General features: G+C 24.7%; 4 protein-coding genes across 9 annotated transcripts; 2 read left to right on the top strand and 2 right to left on the bottom strand.

The window, feature by feature from the left end:
* Positions 1-987: 987 nt before the first annotated feature.
* LOC127276810 (nucleolar protein dao-5) lies at positions 988-11,230 on the bottom strand. Of its 3 annotated transcripts, XM_051297469.1 has the most exons (11): positions 10,564-11,229; positions 9,608-10,090; positions 9,205-9,314; positions 8,408-8,642; positions 8,145-8,307; positions 7,463-7,607; positions 5,858-5,981; positions 4,954-5,767; positions 2,787-3,354; positions 2,138-2,699; positions 988-2,037 (listed from the first exon to the last, which is right to left on the bottom strand). In XM_051297469.1, the coding sequence occupies exons 1-11, from the start codon at positions 10,955-10,957 to the stop codon at positions 1,868-1,870; spliced, it is 3,768 nt and encodes a 1,255-aa protein (XP_051153426.1). In that variant the 5' UTR covers positions 10,958-11,229; the 3' UTR covers positions 988-1,867. The 3 variants fall into 3 exon arrangements, with proteins under 3 accessions (XP_051153426.1, XP_051153424.1, XP_051153425.1); XM_051297467.1 differs by having other exon boundaries at positions 4,954-5,981; positions 10,564-11,230; XM_051297468.1 differs by having other exon boundaries at positions 988-2,034; positions 4,954-5,981; positions 10,564-11,230.
* A 538-nt stretch (positions 11,231-11,768) lies between these two features.
* LOC127276812 (G patch domain-containing protein 2) lies at positions 11,769-14,866 on the top strand. 3 transcript variants are annotated; one of them, XM_051297471.1, is made up of 5 exons: positions 11,769-11,963; positions 12,735-12,908; positions 13,110-13,467; positions 13,598-13,800; positions 13,984-14,866. In XM_051297471.1, the coding sequence occupies exons 2-5, from the start codon at positions 12,752-12,754 to the stop codon at positions 14,694-14,696; spliced, it is 1,431 nt and encodes a 476-aa protein (XP_051153428.1). In that variant the 5' UTR covers positions 11,769-11,963; positions 12,735-12,751; the 3' UTR covers positions 14,697-14,866. The 3 variants fall into 3 exon arrangements, with proteins under 3 accessions (XP_051153428.1, XP_051153430.1, XP_051153429.1); XM_051297473.1 differs by lacking the exon at positions 11,769-11,963 and adding an exon at positions 12,482-12,590; XM_051297472.1 differs by lacking the exon at positions 11,769-11,963 and adding an exon at positions 12,556-12,660.
* Positions 14,867-15,752: 886 nt separating this feature from the next.
* Positions 15,753-16,545, bottom strand: LOC127276819 (mitochondrial import inner membrane translocase subunit Tim9-like). Its single transcript, XM_051297482.1, has 2 exons — positions 16,344-16,545; positions 15,753-16,074 (listed from the first exon to the last, which is right to left on the bottom strand). The coding sequence occupies exons 1-2, from the start codon at positions 16,389-16,391 to the stop codon at positions 15,844-15,846; spliced, it is 279 nt and encodes a 92-aa protein (XP_051153439.1). The 5' UTR covers positions 16,392-16,545; the 3' UTR covers positions 15,753-15,843.
* Positions 16,546-16,988: 443 nt separating this feature from the next.
* On the top strand, positions 16,989-20,077 carry LOC127276814 (nucleoside diphosphate kinase 7). 2 transcript variants are annotated; one of them, XM_051297475.1, is made up of 10 exons: positions 16,989-17,146; positions 17,507-17,644; positions 17,811-17,977; positions 18,097-18,252; positions 18,350-18,554; positions 18,686-18,806; positions 18,982-19,106; positions 19,227-19,340; positions 19,575-19,682; positions 19,829-20,077. In XM_051297475.1, exons 2-10 carry the CDS (start codon positions 17,531-17,533, stop codon positions 19,850-19,852), a joined length of 1,134 nt encoding a protein of 377 aa, XP_051153432.1. In that variant the 5' UTR covers positions 16,989-17,146; positions 17,507-17,530; the 3' UTR covers positions 19,853-20,077. The 2 variants fall into 2 exon arrangements, with proteins under 2 accessions (XP_051153432.1, XP_051153431.1); XM_051297474.1 differs by having other exon boundaries at positions 19,823-20,077.
* The last annotated feature ends 730 nt before the right edge of the window (positions 20,078-20,807 follow it).

The raw sequence follows: 20,807 nt of genomic DNA, 5'->3' as shown, positions 1-20,807 counted from the left end.
ATTAATTAACAAAACAAAAATAACAATATTTAATGTTTATCAGGGTACATAAATGAAAATTTATTATCTCTGTAAAAACCAATCTTTTAAAGACGTATTTTCATATTTTTGATGCCTACAAAAACAAAGTATTTTTAAAAACTTATTACAATAAATAATTAGTGTCCTTTTTTTTTAAAGAGATTTAAAAAAAACAGTTTATAACTGTTCATTTTTGTTCTTTAAATTTAATTATTATAATGTAACTTTTTTACATTTTAAATATTTCGCATCAATTTATTTTAGAAATATATATATATATATATATATATGTTAGATTATGAAAATAGAGAATTAAAATAAAGAGATAAAATAAAGATGAAGATCTCTAAAATAAAGATTATGCTGACAATTATACTAAAATAATTTGTATTTAAAATATTTTTAGTAGAGCTGTGCTAGTTTTTAAAATTCGAACCGCTCCATAAGAATTAGCATGGGCTCGAATCGAATATTCGATCCGAGCCCATACAAAATTCGAACTTTTCCACAGCTCTAATTTTTAGTTTATAATTATATCGTGAAAAAAAATAACGTTTAATAAGAAATCAACTTAATGATGAAAAACAAATAATTACCAACATTAGTAACACTTTAATATATTTTTGTGAAGAGCATAATTCTTTAAAAAAAAGTCATGCTCATTATTATTTTAATTGTTTAAAACATCTCATAAATCAAAAGTGTTCAATGAGACAAGAATATGTAAGAATTTCATCTATAAATAAAAAGTAATAATTTAACATTATCAAGATAATTTGATAAAATATTAATAATTTATTCTATTCATGTCGCTTCATTTTTTCTGTTTATGTTCCCTAGAATTTCCTGAATGTTAAAAATAAAAAATTGTTTAAACAAAAAAAAAAAAAAAAAAAAAGTGAGGGGGGGAATCTAAGAATTTCCGCGTTGTAAAGGAATCTTCAATTTAGTAAAGAAATATATATATATATTTTATATTTTCATATATTTTTTTTTGACAGAATTAAAAATTATTAAAAAGAAAGAGAACATATTTGAAAATTACAAAGAAATCTAAATCTAATTCTTAAGAAATGCCTCTAATATTCTACAAAGCCTCTCAGTCATTCTAGGATAACAATGAGATATATATAATTATATAATATATGTATAAATATAATTTTTTTTCACCTTTTTTTTAAAGTCTCCTATCACATCGCCGGGCTTTCTTAGATATCCCTCATTTTAATGATCCCCAAGATCAGGAAAGATGATGTATTTTTTTTTCTTTTTTACAAAATTTATCAAGTTACCAATATAATTTCTCCCAAAAACTTCTTTGCAGCGTTAAAACCCAAACAGTAATTAGAACTATTATATATATAATATTTCATAATATTATACAATCTAACGTCTAAATATAATCTTACTGCAAAAATTTTTTTTTTCTTTTTGATAAATATTTATCATATTTATTGTTCCATTTTAAACAAAGCAATAAACTCACTGTCAATTCGATTGGACGTGTTCTTTAATGACAGCAAACAATTTCTTGTTGTTGTTTTTAATGTTAAAATTTACCTGAAACTAAGCAGTACCTCTGTATTTAATGAGGGTTTTGTTTGATCCGTCTTTGTCCGCACATAATTGATTTTATTTTTCACACTCACTCACTTTCAATAAATGATTGGGCAAAGTATCGAATAAAAGTTGCACAATTAATAATACTTGTTGTAAAATGTTCACAACAATTATCAAGATCTTCTTGTGAATTTTTTTTTCTTATCAAAAGAAAAGAAAAAAAAGAAACAAATCTCTCAAAGATCAATATTGAATAATATTTTTAAATTAATTTCATTCTTTTTTTCTATTGTGAAATTGTATCAGAAATATTCTGCCTCCATGTAGCGTTAAAAGGAATTTTCAAAATCTTCACTCTTGTTTTCGGTAATGCGGTGAGTAAAAGTTTTTGCAATTGGGACATGGGTAAAATATCCACCTGGGGATTTGATCCACTCGCTTGCTTATCATCGTCTTCTTGAAATAAAAAAAAAAAATATATATTTACAAAACTTATTTTCACCTATAAAAAAAAAAAAATAATTAACATTTTAATTTTCTATAAAAATAATGTTACCTTTTTTACTTTCCGCATCATCGACGTTATCTTGAATCAATTTTAAGCACGGTACTGGCTTCAACACTGGTATCGAGTCACCACTAACTGTTTTATTCATTTGATTACATTGATCGACAAATAATTCAGTGACTCGCAACAATTCTAATGTGACACCCCAAACAAAATGTATCAAATTATGTGAAAGTTCAATAACACCAGCCAATACCATATTATTTGTTGTTGCCGATTGCGATATGTACGTTGGTATAATTAATAATCTTTTGATGTTTGTACATTTTGCCAAATATTTGTCAAAACCATTTTTCACATCAAAATTAACAAGTTCCAATTGACTTAAATTTTCTATTTTTGAAGCGCCTTCCAAAATATCAAAAGTCGAACATGTACCTTGTCCTTTTTCCAGTCTTAATCGTTCTAATTTATTTAATTTCACTAGTGCTTCTTTGCCAAAGTTTTCCGGGAAATCAGTACATTCACCGAGTTCAAGTGTCTCTAAATTAACTAGAAATTGTAATGCCTCGAGTTTCTTCTGACCGAGATCTTTAATCGTCGTGAGACTCTGTAAGAAAAAAATATAAATTTCATAAAAATAAAAAAAAAAAAAAATGTAAAAAATAGTTTCTTTAAATTGAAAACTTCTCTTTACCAAAAATGTCAAATGAGTGCATTCTTTTATAGACGATAAATCATCTTGTAAATACATTCCTTCCAACGATTTCAGTCTTAATTCACGGCATCGTTTAAGATTTCCCAAGGCATCCAAATTCAATGTGTCACATTTAATCATCCGTGCTATTAAAATTTCCAATTGTGAACAATTTTTAATGACTTCTTCAACACCAATTTCGGAACATCGACAAAATTCCAATTTCACAAGACTATTCACGTGCGGTATAACAGCTGCAAAATTTCTCCACATTGCATCAGATTCACCAGAAAATATCATTTTTCTCAAATCCAAATATTGTGTACCACGTTTCTTTAAAGTTTCAGCAAAACCATCCCAATCGGTCACTTGACTATTTTTCATTCGTACAGTTTTCCATAATGATGGATGTGCAGCGAGATCACGCCACATTTTACAAACACGACCAACTCTCAACAATTCTTGAACTTTTAAGTATTGAAAGACTTTCGATAATGCATGATAACCAGCACAAACTGATACCATAAAATGTTGTCTTTGATCTGTTTCAACTTGAATTTGTTTCCTTCTGTAATAAAAAAAAAAAAAAAATTTATATGTATTATAAAAAATATGTCAATAATTTCACAATTTTTTCCAAGTTATCGCAAAATATTTTCTTTCTTAATTTTCATAGACTAAAACTCTATATTTAAAATTGCAAAATCAATAAAAAGCTTTGTCAATAATGTTATAGAGAATATGAAAATAGAAAGCGTGTGGATTAAGAAACAATGGATGAGGAATTGTGGAAAATTGATGGGAAGACGCACAAAATAATGTTTTTTTTTCAGCTCGCACATGTCTTTATATCTGTAAATATAAAAAGTAAAAATGAATTAGATTTTTTTTCCAGTGAAGCATTTATCATTCACTCTTTATAATTGTAGTATTAATGCAATAATTTTATTTAATATTAATTAACATTATTAACAATAATTTCAAATTATAATTGAAAATCAATTATTTTATTAACTAAATATAATTAAAATAAATAAAGTTACATTGACACTACAATAAGACAATTTTTACATTAAAATTAATTTATTCCTTTACCATTTAGAAATTTTGGCAAAATTTCAAAGCTAAGGCAGTGTGCTTCGATTTTAAATCAAAATCAAATTCATTTTTTTTTTCAAAAAAATTTTTATATTTGCACATATAAAATATCTGTAAATTTCACTTTAAATAAATTAAGTCTATACTACAAAAAAAAAAAAAAAAGAAAAAAAAACCGTTATGATTAATAATCGAGATGTTGATTCTGAAGAGAATTCTAAATTTTTCATTCATTACAAAAACATTTCCCAATGACTAATTGATTTGTTAATCATTTATAAATAACCATTATAAAAAATATAATAAAAATCAATCAATAATTAGCAAAAATAAAATGATTGAAAATCTAAAATTAAAATAATAAAAAACAGTATAACAAAATATAAGAAAATGAAAAAAAAAGAGATTTAGAAAATTTGAAGTTTTTTAATACCAAGAGCATTAAAAATTAAATTAACTGTAAGTAAACAAAACTTGATTACATGATTAATAACAAAAATTTAACTAAAAATAATAGTTAAAAATAAAAATTTTTAAACTTACATTCAAGAATTAAAATTGGAAATTTTCAAATTAGAGGAACATTACTTGTGAAGAATAAGGAAAGTTTTCAAATACATATTTAGCAATCAAATAATTTATATTTAAATAATATTATTTAAAATTAAATTTTACTAAAAATATTGAAAATTAATATAATTAAAAAATGATTTATTTTAAATTAAACGCAGATTCAACATCATGATCATCTAAAATCACTTTCAAAAATTGCTTTAAATTTAAATATTGAAAATAAATATAGAAAAAAGCGATGATTCAATAGAAAAAGAAAAAACAAAACCAACTCGTCATAAGTGAGTGAGGATTAAAATTAAACCATAAAAAAGTGCTTTCTATTGAAGTAAAAACTGCGTTTTGCAGTCATAAGAAACAACTGATAAAACACAATATGTACAAAGCAACTGCCAAAACCTCAAAAAAAAGGAGTTAATTAAAATTGACAAAAAAAAATCACTAGGAAAAGGGGTAAATTAAACAAAATAATAATAATAAAAAAAAAACTACTCACTTTAGTCCCGCTTTTGCAATATTCTGAATTGCCGTTGATGGAAAATCATCTAAATTATTTGATTTTTGTATTAATGGAGAACCCTTCTGTAAAGTACCATTCGATAAAAATTTATTTCTCACACCTCTTCGATTTTTTCCCACTGATTTTTTCAATTTTTTCTTTCCCAAATTCACAATTTCCAACGATTTACTAGCCTCACTTGATTCCACTAATAAATTCTGTTCAGAAATATCATTTAAATCAATTTCCATTGAAGTGGATAATTCTTTTCCATCTTCTACAATTTCTTTAGTCTCTGTAGAATCATCGTTTGAAATACTTTTCGAATCGTCAACATGATCATCTTTTAAATTTTCTTTTTGATTTTGTTCACTTGAAATTATCATGGAAATTTCACTATTATCACCATCATTGATATTATCATTTGATTTTTCAATTTGTTCAACAATTGGAGGAGTCGAAATTTCCTCGTCAACAATACTACTAGTATTATCAGTGGAAGAATTAATTGGTAGAGCTGGAGTTTTCTCAACAATTTTATCTTGTTTTACAGTAATAGCAGGTTGCACTGCCATGGAATTATTTTTTGGTATAATTATATAACGTTTGCCTGCCATTGTGGCAATATTCTGTGCAGGTTTTGGTACTGATCCATCATAACTGTGACGATATTCATTATTGTCATTCTTATTAAACAAAGCTGCTTCCTTTTTCTCAGATTGTGATACTGAATGAGACTGAGGTGTTGGTGGAGGAGGAGGAGTAGGCGGTGGTGGCAATGCTACTTGTGTTGGTGGTGGTGGACAGGGACCTGATTTTAAATATTTCGAAACAATTCGTAAATTTTTATCCGTACCATCGGATTTTGGTATACGTTGTAATTTTGGAGGTGCTATATTACCTGGATGTTTTGATTTAATATTTGATGTACCTATCATACTAATTGGTATTAATGGAGGTGGCGTAAGAGTCGAATTTTGCGGTTGAAGTTGTGACACTGTTTCCTCTGAATCCTGTCGACAATTCTATAAAAAAAAAAAGAAAAATTTTTAAATAAATAAACCAAAACTTTATTTATGAGGCATTCTATCTCAAATCGTTCCACCTTCAAAAGACAATCGCTAGCAGAGCGTTTTTTAAGTTAATTTTCCTATATAAAAAAAGAAATAATTTATATAATGTTACATACTATTTCGAAAGAGAATTTAATGATCTTTCAATTGGTCTTAACATTTTTCTTAATTGTTGAATTTCTAAAAATTTTTTTCTAATAAATTTTAATTTCTAATATGTTTTTTTTTTCTAACAAAATTCCAATTATACTAAAATTTGCTAACAGAAATTGTTAGTAGTTGTTTATTATAAATTCAAAATTCGTGGTGTCAATATTTATTGTCATTTCAATTTTAAATAATTTCAAATTAACAAAATAGTCGTACAACTGATTGCAAATAGGAAAAGAAAACTTTTTAAATATAAATGATTATTTATATAATTTTCAATGTCAAGCAAAGGGGTGATCTTATTGAAAATAAAAAAAATTGGATACTATTGTGTCTCGATATAATGATTCTGCAAAATTATGTAACAAATTATGTGACTGCAAATTATAATATTTTTAGAAACATTTCAAAAATAAATTATTATTACTTTTAGAAAAATTAATTAAAAATTAAGAAAAATGTTAAAACAAATCGAAAGGTCGTTAAATTCTCTTTCGAAATAATATGTAACATTATATAAATTATTTTTTTTTTTATTTAAAAAAAGTTAACTTAAAAAAATGCTCTGCTAGCGATCGTCTTTTGAAGGTGGAACGGTTTCAGATAGAATGCCTTTTATTTATTTATTTTTTTTTTGAATTCATATTTATACAAAATCGAATTTTTCAAACAAATTTCGGACAAAATGCCATTGAAATTTTTACTTGTTTATTTATATTTACAAATTTTGAAATAAGTTTAAATGAATTACTTTTTTAAAGTGTCTACTATTAAAGTTAATTCCTGATTTTCTATAAGTATATTAATTTTTTTTATTTTTCAGAATTTTTATACAACATAATTTATATTTAAGAGAATTTTCATTTAAAAAATCAGTTTTATTTAATCAAATTTCTATTTTTCCGAATTTTCATTTAATTATTATTTAACAAAATTTGTATTTATCCGAATTTCTATTAAAGAGAACTTTTGCTTATATGAATTTTTATAAAATAAAATTTTTATTTGTTCAAACATTTTATTACTTTCAATGAAAATTCGGTTGAATAAAAATGTCGTAGAAGAAATATAATTTTAATTAAATTTCGTTTGATAAAGAAAATTTAACAATATTTGATTTATAATTTTATTTATCAGACTTTTGATCGACTTTAAGATGAAAGAAGTCGATATTTTTAATTCTTAGGTAATATATTAATTTCGCTAATTCTTTAATAAGAATTCTTAAATTCATTCGTTCATGCACTTTTTTGAGTTATTTAAAATTTGTGTAAAATTCGTACCTCACAGACATAATCGCAGCCTGCATATTCCAAAACGTGAACGCATTCGGGATGATAAAGACAAAGGCAGACTGAACATTGTAAACTGGGTATCTGTCCCATACTGGTTGAACATCGTAGACTACACGGTTCCAGAACTTTGGCCCTGTAAGATGTGCGTTGATAGGGAAAAGGGACAATAGGTTGTTTGTATTCAAAAACTGAGTGTGTCGAAAGTGAATTAGTGATGGCTTTTGGAATGATGATTTTGTGAAACACAAGACGAAAACAGCAAGAGGAAATGAATCTTGAAATTTTTGCAATTAATTAACATAATCACATTTTTCCCCTCCCAAATTTCGAATTTAAAAATCGTTTATTCAAATTTTGCAAAATTATGAAAATTTCCCACTTTTCAGTTGAATGAAAAACGAATATCGAATATTGTTCAATTATAATGAACAACAGAGAAAAAGCTACTTAAAAAAAATTTAGATTCTCAAAAAGTTAATTAACAATTTTCCTAACCAAATGGGATTTGCTTAAATACTCAATATAGATTATTAAAATTATATGCAAATAGTAAAGTAAAATTAAATAGAGTATATACAAAATAGAATTTTTTTATAAAATAATTTTTCAAATAAAAAAAAAGCATAATACTCGAAATTGATTTATAGTATGTAATTAAAGAATAACTTACTTTAACGGTCGTTTTGCTTTCGGCGAAACAGTTTTTTCAATTGCCTGTTGACTGCGTCTAGTGGCTGGGGAAGATCTTGCCGGTGACAAATCATTTTCCTTAGCTTCAGTAACTGCAGGCGGTGATGGTTGTCTTTGTTCCAATTGCTTTTGTTTCGCCTCTTCTAAAATTATTATTATTATAAAATCAGTAATTTGTAAAAATGAAATTGCAAAAAAAATTAAATAATTATATCTATAAAATTTATAAAAAAAACAATCTACTTTTTAATGGAGTTTTTTTCGCAGGTTTAACTTTCTGTGAAGCTGGTGTATTTTTTGGTGGTCTTCCAACCGGTTTAGAGGGAGTGGATTTAGCAACTGCTGGTGTAGATACTTGTGATGGAAGATTTTCTGTTTTTTTCGCTGGCGTTTTTTTGGCGACAGTGACAGCAGCAGTAGTAGTAGCAGCAGCAGCTACTTTTTTAACTACTGGAGTTTTTGCTGCTGGAGTGTTATCCTACAAAAAAAAATTATAAATATTCACACCTTAAAACTTTATCGTTATATGTGCAAAGTATTTTTTAAAAACATTTTTTGAAATCCTGTTTTTCAAAATTGAACTAATAATTTTACAATTTATGACATATTTTCTCAATTCTTTATCAAAATATCTAATTCTAAATAACCTTAAAAATTGAAAAATTTAATGTAAATAAAATTTAAGTTACATAACCATTACAAATTGTATTTTAATAATATAAATTTTAATATAATTTTATTTATATTTTTTATATCTCTCAGATCTTAGTGAATAACCCCCTAATAAAAATATAACTTTTTTTCAAAAATTTTTTTTACTCAATCATAATTAAAATTATCACCAAAAATTTAATTTAAAAAAATTGAAATTATCTTCAATTATATAATTAATAAAATAATTAAAACTATATGCAAATATTGATTCAGATGGCTGGAATTATCTTCATTCAATTTTAAACATATTTACAAGTCGAATTTAAAAAAAAGTCTGGATAAAAATTGAAATCTCATTTTATTTTTTAAGTCAAAAATAGACATACCTTTCCTTGTCTTCTGGCTACGCGGATTATTTCCTTTTCGGGATCATTCAAGCCAAGAGGTTCTTTATGGAAAGTAAAATTGTCCATTGTCATATTGTCTTTCGCTGTTACTATAGAAATAATTTTACATATAATTTTTTATTAACATGAAAGCTGATAAGTTTCATTGAGTACATTATTTTAAAAAGTTACAAATTTATCTATTTGTATAGATATTTTAGTAACTATTTTATTTTTTTTTACAATTAATTGAATCGTGAATTTTAAAAAGGCCTCAACACTTTTTGGAGTTGAGCCCCTTTTAAAATTCACGATTCAATTAAATAGTAAAATAAAATTACTAAAAATGAATTAGAATTTTAATACATTTTTTTTTTTAAATCTAAAAATAACTATTACTTACAATGGAAAGAGACTTCCTTGTAACTTCTAATTTTTTTTCCTTGAGGTGTGATATAATAAATATCAGCCATTTTTTTGAGATTAGCTTCACTTCCAGCACCACGATAAACTAATTCTCGTTTCCAACCATTTTTAAATGGCTCAAGAAAAGCAGGATTTGACATGTCAGTTTTTGGCTTTCCAACTGGAGTCGAAGGACTGGTTGTTTGTTGCAATGAACGATTTGTTTTTGATTTTGCCGAAATATTAGGCGTACTATTATTTACAGATGAAACAACGGGCGATTTACTAACTGATTCTTCAGATTTTTGATGTGTTAGTTCAGCTTTAAAATTATTCACAACATCCATTGGTTCGGGCTCTTTGGCGGACATAATTTCACGTACGTCATTTAAAATATCATCTGGTTTATTGTCACTCAATAAACTTTTTCGTGAAGGACGACCACGTTTTGCTTTTGTGCCAACCGTTAATTCTACTTCAGCTATAAACAAATATTTTTTTATTTTTTTTATTAATAAAGCCCTTTTTCTATTTTTTTTTTTAAAATAATTAATATTAAAATTCACAAGTAGTAAATAACTTAATGTAAATTATTATAATTTAATTAATTGTAAGTAAATAAACAAAAATTGATAAATTCGTCTTTTGTTATAATTAAAAATTCGAAATTGATAACATCAAACAAAAGCAGTTCATATTCTAAACGCCATATTTTAATATTTATTTAACATTTTTTAGGTTATAGTTAACAATTAAAAACTTCAGAATATTAAAAAAGGAATTATAATTATTTTTCAATCGATAACAAATGCATTAAAAGTTAAAATAGTTGAAAACTCTTTTAAACATTTAAATATATACTTTTTTTGTAATAAAAAAAAAAAAAAAAAGTGACTGCCATTATAATTTATTCTGATTCATGAAGAAACGAGAATTTTTCAAATGAATAATTACCAATTAATTTTTGAAGAACTAAATTTCCCGACTCAGAATTATCAAAATAGCGACTATCAAAGCCGGTGAAATCAAGTGATTCCTCGGAATTTATATCAGGATCTGAAAGTTTCCGTTTACATCCCTTCATTTTGGGTTTTGCGTCATTCTCGACGGCTTCGACGGTGCTTGTCGAATTGGCCTTGGTTTTACGCAAAGTTCTTCGCGTCGGTGACATGACAGTTTTTGACAAATCTGTTGAATCCCCATTTATTTCTTGTTCAATTTCCTTAGTTTCTTCAGATTTTTCGTTCGATTGTTTCTCTGCTGATGTTGATTGCTGTTCAACAGTTTCTAGGTTAGAACCTTCGCACGCCACCTCGGCGTTCCCGCCATTAAGATCGGCAGTTTCCATCGTGTAATTCCGCCGGGCCACACAGCTCGGCCTCTTTTATAAGGACTTGCACTTGAAACACCAAATTCGTCGATTAATCTCACGTTTCCCAATTCGCTGAGTATTGCAAATTAGCAGTCCGAATTTCACAAACAACTGTTACTTTTCCACATTCAAGCTGTAATGTCGTCGAGTTCATTTGTCTGTTATTACATATGCAAAGCACAAAACACTGCACACAACACACACGAACAAGCAACTACTGCAAAAAAGTAAATTTTGACGCATAAGGCGCAAGCGTCTCTTCTCAGGTTTAAACCGGAAATGACATAAATGTTCATAGCAAATGTTGCCAACACAAAATATCAAATCCCATCAGTGCTGAAAAATTTTTTCTTTAAAAATAAAGAGTTTTTAACAATATTTTTACACATTTGTAATTTGGAAAAGTTAATTGAGATATTTTTTTATAAACAATAAAATAATTCATCAAGATTTTACTATTAGAAACTTAATTTTAATCATGAAATAATTTGAGGTTGGATGTGCAGTAATCATTGCGCATAGTTTACTTTTAGTGCTGCTTCTAACCTTAATATCCCTAACTCTTTTTTACAAAACGGATAATTAATGCAATCAATAAATATATTTTTTTCTAAAATATTACTAATACTCAAAAATTATAAAAAAAATTGTCATTTTTTTTTATTTTTCTTTGATATATTTCTTTTAAAATATTTATTTTTATTTTTAAAATTTAAATAACCCGGGAGAAGTATAATATTTACTAAACAGGAAAATGACGTTTGTCTGTATATGTTGTTGTGTCACTGCATATGTATAGGAGAAAGAAGCAAAAAAAAAAAAATAATTACATGTATTTATCCCAAGAAGTCAGTGATCGCCTACTTTTGTCAAATATTTAGAAACTAAGTATTGTTTTTTTTTTAAATTTCAATAAACCATATGTTTCAGTCATGATTTTATGAAGGAAAACTCGCATTGCGAATAGTATAGTGTACGACAGGTTAGTAAATGTTTACAGTTTGTTATATTTTTTAATCTTTAATCACTGTCATCACTGTAAGTAGAAGACATTCGAACTGTCAGGATTTTCTTCTATTTTTAATATGCCCAAGGGTCAACTCTATAGAACGCAAAATTGCGTATTTATTAAAATAAATTTTACTAATTTTTTGTTTTCAATAAACAATTGACGATAATATTTTATTAATTATGAGTTAGTATATATACATAAAAATTAGTATAACAAAAATTTCATGGTACAGTACCTTACATTTAATGCCAAATATAGTATAAGATTTTAATAATAGCAAAAAAAAAAAATTATAAATAAATTAAAATATGCAAAATAGTTGTAAAATTTTTATTCTTTGTTAGTCTACGACTATATTTTATATTTATAGCAACTTGTTACCACCCATTCTTAAAACGGGTATATAATTTTTTTTCTTTTTTAATAAAATTTAATTGACAGCTACTGATTCTAATGAAAATAATAAAATAAAGTATACGTTTAATAAATATTTTAATACTATTTACAAAAATAAAATATTAAAGAAAAAATATAATGTCCTAACCCTACTTTTAAAAGGGTTAAGTAAAAGTGTCATGGGATACAAATGATTGACACGTACGTACTTCACGTCTCGACATATTAATCGTTTGTTCAATTATTGACAATATGGATAATTTAATTAAAAGTATTGTATTTAATAGATATTATATTTTTTTATATTTTTATTTTATATTCATGTATATATATATATATTTTTAGAATAAACCATCCCTCAAATGGAGCGTGTTTTAAAAGCAGTGCCAGTGGATTTAAGAGAAAAAATGGAAGCGCTTGTTCATGATTTAACATTGGCACTTGAGGAAAGCAGCAATAGTGCAAATGTCAGACGAAGATGGGGAATTCGAAGACGTGCTCGTTCAACAGGAAATATTCGTAAGTCTATAAAGTCATTGTCATGGTGAAAAATTTTTTTATTTTAATTTTTTTTTTTTCAATTTTCATATTTCTATTGTAATATATTTTTAATCTAATATATATATATTATTTTACACAAAAATTAAATAATTTTATTATCATAAAATAACGATAAGTTTAATTAAATTTATAATTATATAATAATAATTTATTGTTTAGCATCATTAAGTGCCAATAAACATTCAGATGACAGTTCATCGTCAATTTGTGACATAAGAATAGTATCAAAAACTGCTTCCTCATCGAAATATCAATCCGATAGTGATGATACAAATCGCACAAAAAGATTTGCTCGTTTTTCAAATTTAAATAATGCCAGTAATTTTGAAAGTGATTCTGTTAATGAAAATTTCGTGCCAAGAATTAATACAAGACGTAAAAGAAAATTCAAAAGAATGGCCATTGATTCTGATTCAAATCCATCAACATCACAGGCAGTTGCTATTATTTCCACTTCAGTTGGAAAAAAGAAGAGAATTTTTAGAAACGATTGCGAAAATCGATACGGAGCAATTTGGTAATATAAATAATACTACGCAACAATCATTTTTTTTTTTAATTACATTAAAGAAAAATAGAATTTTCATTCAGTAAATAAATTTAATTTATAGTTGAAAATTTATCTAACATCATCATTAACATCACAGGTGTGGAAAGAGAAAAAGATCATGTCGCGAGCGATCAATAGATTGTGAAATGCGTTCGCCAAAACCAACTCGTGTTTCAAAATCAAAAAATAGAGGAAAAATTCAAAGTGAAGATGCAATGGATTGTTCTCAAGTTTCAAGTTCAAGTATCTCGTCGAGCGATTCCGAGACAGGAATAGTAACAAATGATGAAGATCGTGAAGGTAAAAAAATAAGACAATAAAATTATTCAAATTTAGTTTTTGAGTGAACATTTTTTAATTTTGATCTTTCTTTGCATTAAAAATTAAAATTAAAAATTGAATATGAAGAAAATTAAATTAAATTTTTAGTTAACAATTAAAATTTGAATATATAATAATAATAATAATAATAAAAATTTACAGGTGACGATGAACAATCCGATTGGATTGGAGAATCAAGTTGGTGGGACGACACCGAAAGTATCATAAGCGAAGATAAAGTTGCAGCAGATTCAGCTCTTCAAGCAATTTTACACGGTAGTTCAGAGCATCTTACTGACGAGGCAAGAAAATGTTATCGTCAAAGAATTCAATGGATTCGCGATGGAATAAATGGACGTGAAATTCGCGCTGGTCGTCGACACGTCGATAATAAACCGGGATATTCAATAATTACATCGGCAAATGAAAAAGTCTCAAGATTTTTACAAGATCCAAATCAAAGTGAATTGAAATTACATCCAATGCATCAGCCTGAACGTGAAAAATTAAGAAGACTCGCAAATCTTTATAGTTTAAGTTTAAAGGGCGATTTAAGTTGTCCAATTTTATATAAGACACGACAGACAACGCAGGCAATTTGTGTTGATCAAGTGTCTCTAAATCGATTTTCAGATAATAAAAGACTAAGAAAAACACCACCAAACTCACCAATTCCCGATTCAGTAATGCAAAATCAAGAAATTCAAATATCAGGCACAAGTTTCAATAATTCATCATCAATGATATCGCAAAATATTGGTTCAATGCAAAATTTAAGTAAACTACCACAATTCGAATGGAATACACATAATTCAGGGCTCGATAGTCAAACAAAATTAAGATTTCACAATTTTGGACATTCGAAATCCAATTAGAAAAACCGGAACAAATAAACGGTACAGTTATTTTCCAATATAGAAAAATAATATTCTATAAATAATGTTTAACTTGTATTTTCATAAAAAAAACATATTCTATGTTTTCTAAAAAAAAAATATTTAACGAAAAATAGTTTTCGGAAATTTGAATAATTATACAAGAAAAATATTTTGGCTATAATTAGTCAAAAAAAAAAAAACAACATATTTTTCGGTGTTGAATTTTTAATTGTAAAAAATATTTGCGATTAAATAATGAATAGTTTCGTGTTAAATAACAACGAATGTTACTAGCATTTAAATTTATTTTATAACGAAAAATTATTAACTTTTAATTAAATTTCATGTTGGTATTTAAATTAACTTTAAATGTAATAAAGTTTATTTAACTATTATAATTATATTATTAATATTAAGTGTCAGAATTATTTATATTGTTTAATTATTTAAATAAAAATTGTGATTGATTTTATTATTAGCACTTACGAAATTCGCAAATAGATTTCTTTTTTTAAATGAAGTTATTGTTACATTTAGAGGATGTATTTTGAAATTGTATTTTCGAATTTGTAAAAAAATGTTTGCTAAATTGTAAGATATTTAATTGTAATGTTACGTTCAATTTAATGTTAAGTATCAATATAATAATATATTATTACATAATTTCTAAAGACTGGGAGAAATTTAATTATAACTATAATATATATATATATAGGATAGTTCCAGACGAAAAAAAAATCTACTAAGTTATATAAAATAGGCCTGTAAATTAGCATAATACTTTTATTATATTATTTCAATAAAATAGTTTAGTTTCTGACAATTCTAACAGTTTTATTATCATCTCACAATAGTAATAGATATAATCTTTAAAATTGTAGTTATTATTTTTCAAAAATTAGGAAAACTGTATCATTATTTTTTTCAAATACGATAAAGTTTTAAATGATTTTTTGTAAATAAGATAATAATTAATGTAACTTAAAAATTTTCAAGTTCATAAAATATTTGAAAAATTAATAGGCAAATCTATGAAATTAAAACAATGAAAAGTGGAAGAAAATATAAAATCAAAGTTTTTAATATACATTTTTACATCAGCCTTTACATATTACCTGCAATTAACTTAAAATATATGAGAATTTTATTTATTTTGAGACAATTTTTTTTCGGCTGCCAATATATTTTCATTAGCAAGCATTTGAAATTCTTGAAATCTTTGAGAAATTCTTTGATTCATTTTTAAGAATTTTTCCATACAATTTAGAGCACATTTTTCTTCTTTCTTTTTAATATCACGACTTGTAAAATCACTCACGCAATCAGTGAAACAAATTTCTGACAGTTTATTGTAATTCATCAGAAATTCTCGAAACTGAAAAACAACAATTATATATAAAAATATTTTCGATTTATATTAAAATAATTGTTTTATAAACATGAAAAATAAAAACGCATTTCCAATAATTGAAAAAATATATAATTCTCTTGTTTTATTTTGTTAATTTAAACAGATCAACATAAAAATTTTAATTAAATAGTAAATTATAAATAAATATAAAGTATTTATGTGATAATTGTGTTATTTTTAATATTTTATATTGTATATAAGCACGAGTTCAGAAAAATGAATAAACAACGTACCGTTTTTATTTCTTCAGATCCTACATTACCAGTTAGTTGAACAGACATTTTTGTATAATATGTGTATATTAATTATTCAATAATTTGTATTTTTCTATTAATAATTGAAAACTATTTACACTATTTATTATTTAACTTTGATTTCTGTGTTAAAACGGTTTTTGAGGTTAGGAAATTTCGTCTGCTTTAAAGTCACATGTGGACAAGGACACAAACACGTATACGATCTATATACATAAACAATATTTTATAAAAAGAAAGTTATAAATTTTATTTTACATATATAACATTTCAAATATTCAAGAAACATATAGAAATAATACATTCTTTTACTCGAATAACAAAAAGAAAATGGTACTTATAATTAACATTGTTTTTCTCTTTTCAAATAAATATTTTAAAAATGCGCGGGCGTTTATATAGAGGCATAAAAAGTGAAATCATTTTTAAACTTCGTTTAAAAAATATTAATTACAAAAGAAAATAAATTTATATTTAAATTTTATATTTTCTTTAAAGAAATTGTAATTATATGCTTTAAATTAATTTATTATTTAAAAACATGTTTAAAATTCAAAAATTTTCAAAAGTGCTGCCTCTTGTGGTAAATTAAAGAAATTATCCCTGATCAGCTGATAATGACATTTGTCATTGACTAGCGTTGTCGTAACCATAGAAACAAAATAAAATAAGTTACTAACCGAAATGTTTTGATTGTTTCTTTATTTTTCGTTTTTTAATAATTATTTTATAGTTAAATAGAAACACTTTTAAACTTTATTTTTTAAAAACATAAATTGCAGGTAAGTTCCATTTTTGTTGTTCAAATCGTTATTATATAGGTTATATTTATGAAATATTTTTTTTATTACAATATAATTTGATGAAATTTTTTTCTATTTTCTTTATAATTTACAATAATTTATGGTATTTTTATAAGATTAATTATATAATTATAATATAAAAGTAAATGAAATAATCGTATTTAGATATATTTTAATAAATTGTCTAAATAAATCGCATGCTATTTAACAAGAAGCCTCAAGTTTTTTTAAAAATTAGTTTAAATGTACAATTGAAACATTAACATTAATTTTATATGTAAATTTTGCGCACCTAGAAAGTGTAAAGTACTGTAATCATCAGGTCTATTTATTTTCCAGCAATTCATTTCCTTGGTAATAAAAATGTCAACAGATTCTGAAAGATATGTTTTTGAAGCGGAATGGCACGATAAAGTGGCTTGCATTACTAGAAATTTTTTATTATATTATTATCTCTCCGATAATTCCGTAGAACTGGTTCGTAAAATAATAATAATAATAATTTATTTTTGTTTTATTAATAATAATTTTTTTAAACATGAATTTATTAAAAAGTATTAATTCTTACTTAATAAATGTTGATTTTTTTTTTCGTTAATATAGTTAATAGTTATTGAGTAATTAATTGTAATTAAAATTTTAGTACGATTTAAAAACAAGAAAAACCTTTTTAAGAAAAACAAAATGCGAAGGAGTTGATGAATCAAATTTTTATGTTGGAGCAGTAGTTACAATTTTTGCACGAAGTATGAAACTTATTAGTTTCGCTGATTTTTCTACTAAAACAAGAGTGTTACACAAAATTCAAAAGTGAGTTTTTTTTTCTCTAACTAAGAAATTTGAGTATATACTTTGAAATTATTATTTCCCAGTATTAAAAAATTATTTTATTTTTAATAAATATATAATTGTCATTGATTTGTTTTCAGGACACTTGGAATTATAATGCCAGAGCTTCATGATAAAATTGGAGAAATATTAAAACGAATATTAGCTGAAAATTTTAAAATTGGAAATTTAAAAATGGTACATTTATCAAGAGAAGATGCGATGGATTTTTTCAGAGAAAAGGGAGATAACTCAACGTAGGAATTAATTAATTGTTACAAAAACTGTTACCTGTTGAACAAAATTTAAAAATTAATTTCAATTATTAAAATTTTTTAAACATTTATGTCACAGATTGATGTTAAGTCGTATAACTTCCGGACCAATTATTGCCCTTGAACTTTTGGGACAAGATTGTATTTCCCGTTGGCTGGAACTAATAGGTTCTAATGATATTTCTGAGATTCGAGAAACAGATTCTCCATCATTAAGTGCTTTTTATGAAAAATATGCTGGCGAAAATACATTTTACGGTTCTATTAGTGAAACAGCTGATCAGGTATAATTTAATAAAAAATAATTCTTATACTTCAATATTAAATTGAGAAAAAAATGTTATTTAAAGTTTATAAAATATATGCAAACGATTTTAAAAAAATAATTTTTTTTTTTTAAACAATTTCATTTTAGGATATAAAATTTTTCTTTCCTGATCCAAAGAGCGAAAAAAGAGAATTACCAAATACATCAACAATCAAAGATTGTACTTGTTGCATTATTAAACCTCATGCTGTGCAGTCCAGGCTTGAAGGTAAAAAAATATTTAATTTTAATAATGCAAGAAAATTAATTAGAAATTTGCATTTACATTCATTTGAGATTCAAATTCAAATACATTTTAAATTTTATTTAAATTTAATTTTAATTAATTATAATTAATTAAATGTTTTTTTTTCTCACAATTTTTTCTGTTTATTAAAAATCAGGCGATATAATTGACGAAATAATAAAAAATGGCTATCTTATCACTGCAATGCAACTATTTCACGTGGATCCAGTAAATGTTGAAGAGTTTCTTGAAGTTTATAAAGGAGTTCTTCCTGATTATGGGGTATAAAAATAAAATTACAACAGCGACTCGTTTAATTTTTCTCTCTAATAAATCTTATTTTTTCTTTTATCTTCTTTTATCTTATATTTTAATCGTATACATATTATTTCTTATTGGCAGGCCATGGTTGCGGAATTACAATCAGGACCTTGCATTGCAATGGAGATAAAACATAAAGACGAGAGTGTTAATGTTCCAGTGGAATTCAGAAAATTCTGCGGTCCCATGGATCCAGTGAGTGGAATTTAAATAATATTAAAAGCAAGTTTTTTGTGAATTTCAAAAAAAAAAAAAATGTTTATAGTTTTTTTCATTTTGTACACATATCTTTTGTGCGTTATTTATAATTTTATTATTGAAAAATAATGTTTAAATACTCTCCATAAAAATTTTTATGGAGAAGATTTTTTTTATCTTTCGCATCATGCAAATGATTACGTAACGAAATTTGCTTCACTTTTATTTCAGGAAATTGCTAAACATGTCAGACCCGACACGTTACGTGCCAAATATGGAAAAACAAAAGTTCAAAATGCCGTTCATTGCTCAGATTTGCCAGAAGATGGAATATTAGAGGTGAGAAAAAAAATTAACTTTTATTATTGTTTGTGGGAAATAATTTTAAAATTTATTAATTAACGTAAATTTATCATTATAAATTAAATTTAAAATTAAATCTTTCAATTAATAATTTATTTTTTGCTAATTATTTTAAGGTGCAGTATTTTTTCAAGATCCTTAGCTAAAAATCAGGCAAGTTGCATAATATTAAGAATAAATTATTTTAATAATCATAATATACAAAGTACGATTACATTTAAAAAATATGGAAAGAAGATTTTTTATATATATATAAATTAGATTTTAAAACAATATTTTGTAAAATTGTTTAAAAAAAATTTTTTTTTGTAAAAAAAAATGTATTTTTATTAGTTATCTATAAAAACTTTTAAAAAGTGTCACGATGGAAATTTCATTCATTGTTTGTGATCTAAAGAACTTAAACAAGAAAGTGTACGGGAAATATTTGAAAAAAATTACAAATTTTTTATTTTCACATTGTGTAAGAATTTTATGGCGTATTTTACGCTTAAGGCGTAATAATTCTGATGCCTTTTAATAAAAACATATTGTAGGCCTACATTTTTCTTATTGTCTATTGCAATTTTTATCGATTGCAATTATAAGAAATAAACAGAAGTAATTTCCTTTTCATGAAGGATCTGTTTTTTTTTTAAAATGCACTTTATTTTTTCATTGTTTCAAATTTTTTGTGAAAATACATAAAATGAAATGAAAATGAATATTAGATGAATTTTTTAATATTAAATAATTATTAATAATTAATTTTTTTTCTCTCTTTTAATATTTTTAGCACTTTCAAAAAAAAAAAAAGAAATTAATTCTGTTTGTATTTGTTTTATTAAATTTTTGTTAATTCCTGCGTAATTTAAAAAGAATTTATTTTCTACAATAATTCATTAAAAATTAGATTTCAATATTGTTAAAAAAATAATTACTCGCAAAAATAAATAAGAAAAGGAATTAAAATATTTTTAATGATTCCTCTAAATAAATAATGAAATTGAAAATTATATAAAAAAGGTACAATTAAAATTAAAATATTTATTTTAATTTTTTAACAGTCAAATAGACAATTATTTTTATTGAGAATTTTTATTTTTTTATTTTTTTTTTTTT

The sequence above is a fragment of the Leptopilina boulardi genome, unplaced genomic scaffold (assembly GCF_019393585.1).
Source record: "Leptopilina boulardi isolate dan_hultmark-lab unplaced genomic scaffold, ZJU_Lbou_2.1 LbouV2_154, whole genome shotgun sequence".
In the NCBI taxonomy this organism is placed as follows: domain Eukaryota; kingdom Metazoa; phylum Arthropoda; class Insecta; order Hymenoptera; family Figitidae; genus Leptopilina; species Leptopilina boulardi.
This window is presented reverse-complemented; position numbering and strand designations above follow the sequence as displayed.